General features: G+C 39.5%; 1 protein-coding gene across 1 annotated transcript; it reads left to right on the forward strand.

Moving 5' to 3' along the window:
• The first annotated feature begins 1,395 nt into the window (after window positions 1-1,395).
• Window positions 1,396-6,681, forward strand: LOC129003567 (uncharacterized). Its single transcript, XM_054431864.1, has 2 exons — window positions 1,396-2,302; window positions 2,660-6,681. Exons 1-2 carry the CDS (start codon window positions 1,396-1,398, stop codon window positions 6,679-6,681), a joined length of 4,929 nt encoding a protein of 1,642 aa, XP_054287839.1.
• Window positions 6,682-6,712: the final 31 nt, after the last annotated feature.

A 6,712-nucleotide genomic window follows, 5' to 3' on the forward strand; every position in this document is an offset into this window, starting at 1 on the left:
TATGTTTTAAATTTCACGATCTGCGCTCGTGCACACGCCTTTAGCCGTTACTGTGTGTGAAAGTTGGCCAAACATTTAAATCACTGTCTAGAAAAAAATCAAAAGCTTAAGGGTCAAACTTTTGAAGCCCTCTACCAAAATATCGTTTTAATTAACATTTTGCGTTGCGCTAGATCTTAAGATTTTAAATTACACCTTGATCATAAGAATCGGTGAAGTAGCTCGGGTGACAAGGGCTGTTACAGCCTATTTCATTAGAAAGATAGATAATGTTAAACAAGACAATGACATATTACATGCGTAATACTAGATATTAGAGGGTGTTAAGGCCAGATTTATTTTAGTTTCAAAAACATTTTATTTTAATCCCCTTTGCTTGACCAGAATAATTTCATTTTATTTCCCCAATACCTACAGCCAGTTTACCTATCCATCCTATAACCAGTATTCAAATTTGCCGCCATACCCCACTACCTCAAATCAAGAGTCACCTGGGAAGAACACTGGGTCACATGACCTCACTTCTTCAACATGGCTGGAACAACAGGAATCTACAGTATGAGGTATTCCTAATTTTAGCAATTCCTTTAGTTTCGCCACCTCCTACTCATTTTAATCATTCCTAATCGCTTTATTTTCATGGTCCTTCGAGTCTGATTCATAAATTTTCCTATTATTCCTGTTTTTTACTTCAAAAATTAGCAAATTCAAATCTGGCCTAGCTTTACATTCACTTGCTTATTTGAAGACTATTTGAAGAAGTATTTTAGTTATCAGCAGTTTTATTATCATTTTTAATCAATTTCCACCAATTAAAATAGTTTACATCAAGATTTATTAGTTTTTTGGCAATTTGATTCACATGTGCAAGATTGCAGGATAATTCAGGAGTTTTGTCAGGATTGCAACCTGAGGGAAAAGTTCCCTGGAATTACCCACCAAGATTCCCCACAATTACCCCACAGTGTGGGAAATTTCCCGAGAAATATCCCTTTTGGGTAAAACTAAAGAAGAAATTTCCCAGATATGAAGAATTTATGCTGATTTATTTAAGTTGCTAAGAATTATTCTTTTTAAAATATTTGTTTGATACTGACTGTTTATTTTCACCATTTTGCATAAATATTGAAGAGTCTGGCACTTACAATAATTATTGTCACTGGTTGGTTTATTGTAAACAGAGATTGCCACTTTAATAATTTTACAATTACATGCAGATTAAGAAGACTATTTATCAAGACAACATAATTGAAGTTTTCTGCAATACTTAACAAATTATTTTAATTGAATTATCATACTCTCAGTCAAGTGGTAACTTATAAATATTTGTTGTGGAGTTTTTTTGAGTTTCTACAGATCTAGGCTATTTGTAAATGACAATAAATAGCATTTACAATGGCAGATGCCAAACTAAAGAGAGATATTGATCTTCTGATTTATAAAAGAGATAATATTGTTCAAAAAATTGAGTTTTTGCACAATCAAGCTGAAACTTTGTCTATAGAGGCTAGCCCAATTGAATTATCAGAGTTCAAAGTTCGTTGTGATCGTCTCCCTGCCCACTATGAAAGTTTTGAGCGTTACCAATCTGACATAGTGAAAGGTTATGTCCAGCTCAAAGATACTTCTCAGCTGGAGGGAATTCTTGCCAAAAATAAGGTTGTAGATGAGAAATATTTTTTTATTCTTGCTACCAAAGACAAGTTTCTTTCACCTCTTGTTAGACAGGAAAATGTTGAAAATGTTAAGCCTATCGCCTCCACAGCTGTTAGACTCCCAAAAATCAATCTACCCACATTCGAGGGAGTTTTGAAAGACTGGCCTCATTACAAGGACCTTTTTCTTGCTCTTGTTCACAATAATGTATCGTTATCCCCTGTAGAAAAACTTCATTTTTTACTTTCAAGTACAAAGGGTGAACCACATACCTTGGTAAAAGGCATTCCCATTTGTTCTGACAACTATGAACTTGTTTGGACACAGTTAAATGAGAGATATGATAACAAAAGGTTGTTAGCAGCCAATTACATTGATGAAATTTTAAGTCTTACCCCCATCCATTTCGAGTCTCCTAAGCCATTAAGAACTCTACTGGACACACTAAATGAGAATACTTCAGCCTTAAAGCAAATGGAGATACCTGACAGCTTAGGTGAATTTATTATTCTGCACGTAGCTCTGAAAACCGTGGACAGGCATACAAGACAGTTATTCGAACGCAAGTTCTCTAATAGGGAATATCCCTCCTTGTCCGATTTCATTGAATTTCTAAAGGAACACTGCAAGTCACTCGAAGCTGCAGGTGAGACACAACCTAACCTAAAGTTTGGACAGTATAAGGTAGGCTACAAAAATGCTCCAAACAAGACTACCTTTGCAAGTGCCCCGACCAAAAGGGTATTTGTTGTCAATAGCCCTACTACCAATCAATCTAAACCGCCAGTGACTTGTATTTCATGTGGTAGCCAAGAACATAACATTTATCGTTGCCAATCTTACTTAAATTTGTCTCCAACCCAAAGAAGAGATCTAATCAAATCCAAGGAAGCATGTTTTAACTGTTTAAGCATATCACATATGTTAAGCAAATGTCGTTCATCCCGCACATGTTTCAAATGTAGAAAATCACATCACACAACGCTTCATGTTTCTTATCCAGAATCTGATTCTTTGGTTAAGGCTACGCCGACATCAACTTCTAAGCAAGAAGAAAAATTATCCCCTGCTCCTACCTCTGCATTTACCTGCATTAGGCCTACATGTGATTCAAGCCCGAAAGACGAAACTTACTTTAAGCCTACAACCATTCTCTTAGGTACTGCCATTGTTCGCATTCTAGATGTTTGTGGTAATCCTCAACAGGTTAGAGCATTAATTGATGCTGGTAGCCAAAGTTCCTTCATTACTGAATCATGTGTCAGTCAGTTGTGTTTACCGAGACGGAAAGTTGTTCAACCAATTTTAGGATTGTCTGAAGTGTCTGTTTCCAGCAACAAAGGACTAGTACCCTGTGTAATCAAGCCTTTGCATCAAGATAACCCTTCACTGAGAACGGAAGCCATTGTTTTAAATCGAATCACTTCACCGCTACCTTCTACTGCTCTTGATGATAAGGTTAAAATGTTATTTCAAGGTTGGGATTTGGCCGATCCGGAGTTTTACCAACCTGGAAGAGTTGATCTTCTTATTGGTGCTGATTTGTTCCCACAGCTTTTTGACGGTGGGCGGCGTGATACGCCATCTGGATTCCCTACTGCCTTTCACACCATTTTTGGATGGTTGCTCATCGGTGAATCACGTTTGCCAATTCCAACGACTCAGTCCGTTTCTGTTAATTTAGCTATATTAGACCAAGTATCACTGGAGTCGAATCTGCGCAAGTTCTGGGAAATTGAAGAACCCCCGATGAATCATTGCCAAACTAGCCCAGAAGATGAACGATGTGAGTCAATCTACGCGTCAACAGTTCAAAGAGATTCAGCTGGTCGTTTTGTTGTTGACCTGCCCTTTAAAAATGATTGTCCCGACCTTGGAGAGTCGTACAGCAAAGCCAAGCATTGTTTTTTATCTCTGGAAAGAAAATTCAATCAAAATCCTGATCTAAAGGGAGCCTACTCAACATTCATGAATGAATATAGAGATTTGGGTCACATGTCCGAGGTTGTAAACTCTGTAACACCAGCTTACTACATCCCGCATCACGGAATCTTCAAGAAAAACTCCTCTTCGTCAAAACTACGAGTAGTATTTAATGCATCAGCTCCAACCTCAACTGGGAAATCACTAAATGATGAATTGTTAATAGGTCCGAAGCTTCAGACTGACATTTGTAAAATTCTTTCGCTTTTTCGCCTTCACTTGTATGTATTTACAACCGACATTGAGAAAATGTATCGTCAAATACTTGTCAACCCGCAACATAAGTCTTTTCAAGCAATTTTGTGGAGAGATAGCCCAGAGAAACCTATGTCTACCTTTCTTCTCAACACAGTAACCTACGGTGTATCAAGTTCACCATTCTTAGCCTTGCGTTCTTTAAGACAGCTGGCTTTGGAAGACTCCGAAAAATATCCTCTTGCAAGTGAGGTTATTTTAAACTCAATGTTTGTCGATGATGTCCTTACAGGAGGTGACTCACTTGATCACACCCTGAAGATAAAATCTGAACTAATCAGTCTCTTAAATTCTGGTGGATTTAAACTTAGGAAATGGTCCAGCAACAATCATAAAATATTAGAAGATGTTCCATCTGATGATCAAGAATTCATTTTTGGAGACGAAAGCTCTGCCGATCCCTCTATCAAAGTCTTAGGCCTTAAATGGAATCCAAATTCAGACAAGTTTTCTTACGATGTTCACATAGGACAACCACCTTCTACCAAACGTGGCCTATTGTCTCAAGTATCCAAGGTCTATGACCCGCTTGGGTTAATTACACCTGTAGTCCTTTGGGCAAAATGTTTGATCCAAAAAATTTGGACTCTGGGACTCGACTGGGATCAACCGCTGCCAATTGATATTGTTCGTCAGTCTTCCAAGTTTTTTGAAACTCTTCCTCATCTCAGCAACTTAACCATTCCCCGACTGGTTCTGCTTCCAGAAACCACTGACGTTCAGCTCCATGGATTTTCGGATGCCTCGGAAGTTGGCTACGGATGTGCTATCTACTTAAGAGTTGTTAATTCTGATGGAAAACCTCTTACCAACCTTATCATGGCCAAATCCAAAGTTGCACCCTTAAAGAAAATTTCAATTCCTCGCTTAGAGTTGTGTGGAGCAGTTTTACTTAGTAAAACAATGTTTTTTTGTAAAAACATGTTAGCCTACAAATTTGGAAATATACCCACTTTCGCCTGGACCGACTCTCTAGTAACGCTACACTGGATCCGCACCGCACCTCATCAGCTCAAGACTTTTGTGGCTAACCGGGTCGCTGAACTCCAGACATTGCTCGAACCCGCTTGCTGGCGACATACACCGACAGATACCAATCCTGCTGATTACGCCTCAAGAGGGCTACTACCCCATGAAATCTTAAGAAATTCTCTATGGTGGATTGGACCTAATTGGCTCATGGAGGAACCAATGTCTTGGCCGACTCAACCTTTACCTGCTCTAACACCCAACGAGTCACTGCTTGAGTTTCGCCCATCTGCGACATGTGCACTAGTTGCCGCCAAAGACACAAAGAATGAGTTCACTGCCTTAGTTGAAAAACATTCACAGTTCACCAAACTACAATCTTGTATAGGATGGATATTAAGGTTCATACATAATTGCCAAAAGAAGAAAGAGAAGATTACTGAACCATTTCTTACTTCTAAGGAACGTGCATCAGCCCTACACCTACTTGTGAAACTAACTCAATCAAGTTACTTACCTGATCACATTGATAAACTTGCTACTGATCAGACAAGTCATAGTCTTCAGCGGTTAAGTCCATTTTTAGATGAACAAGGACTCATTCGTGTGGGTGGACGTTTGAAAAATTCCCAGCTACCATACAATGCTAAATTTCCTATGTTGTTGCCAAAACAATGTCACTTAACCAACCTACTTATAGACCACTACCATCTCAAGCACTTGCATGTAGGCCCAAGAACCTTGCAGTCACTACTGTCTCAACAGTTTTGGATTATTTCAGCTAGGCAAGTCATCCGTCATCGATTATCCAAGTGCCTAGTTTGTGTTAAAATGAAAGCTAACTCCATTCAACCATACATGGGTAACTTACCTGGCTCACGAATTACGCAAAGCCGCCCTTTTCTCCATGTAGGCATTGATTTTGGTGGACCCTTTACCACAAAAACGGACAAGTTGCGCAAACCACAGTTTCTGAAGAGCTATGTATGTTTGTTCATATGTTTTAGTACAAAAGCAATCCATCTCGAGTCAGTCTCGTCTCTCTCTACGGAAGCATTCTTAGCTTGTTTTGACCGATTCGTCTCAAGAAGAGGTCTTTGTGCACATATCTACTCAGACCAAGCAACTAACTTCGTGGGAGCAGATCGAGAACTCCAAGAACTTCACAGTCTACTTCACAAGACTCCAACTTCAGATGCCGTTCTTTCAAAACTCGCCCAGATGGGAATCAGCTGGCACTTCAACCCACCTGCTGCACCACATTTTGGCGGACTATGGGAAAGTGGAATCAAGTCCATGAAGTATCACTTAAAACGAGTTGTTGGAAATCAGATTCTAACTTTTGAAGAGTTCTCAACATTATTGACAAAGGTCGAAGCAGTCCTCAATTCTAGGCCTCTGTGTAGTCTTTCAACTGATCCCAACGAGTATGAGACTCTAACCCCTGGACATTTTCTCATAGGAGAGCCTTTGGTAGCGATCCCCCAGACTGATTTAACAAACCTTCCACAGAATCGTCTTTCTCGCTGGCAAATGATCCAACAGGCACAACGATCCTTTTGGAAAGTATGGAGTCAAGATTACTTGCATCAGTTACAACAGCGATACAAATGGACACGTGATTCACCCAATTTGAAAATCAATGACTTAGTCCTAATAAAGGACAAAAACCTTCCCCCTTTGAAGTGGACTACAGCTCGTGTCATCCAGACACACCCAGGGAAAGATGGCATCGTCCGAGTCGCCACTCTGAAGACACCAGCTGGACAACTTCAGCGACCAGTCGTGCAGCTGTGTCCCCTTCCTCAAGAGAATTAATTTGTTTTTATTTGCCAAGAAGATGTTTTTC

The sequence above is a fragment of the Macrosteles quadrilineatus genome, unplaced genomic scaffold (genome assembly GCF_028750875.1).
Source record: "Macrosteles quadrilineatus isolate MER2022 unplaced genomic scaffold, UCM_ALF_1.0 Scaffold_9__3_contigs__length_116548681, whole genome shotgun sequence".
NCBI lineage: Eukaryota > Metazoa > Arthropoda > Insecta > Hemiptera > Cicadellidae > Macrosteles > Macrosteles quadrilineatus.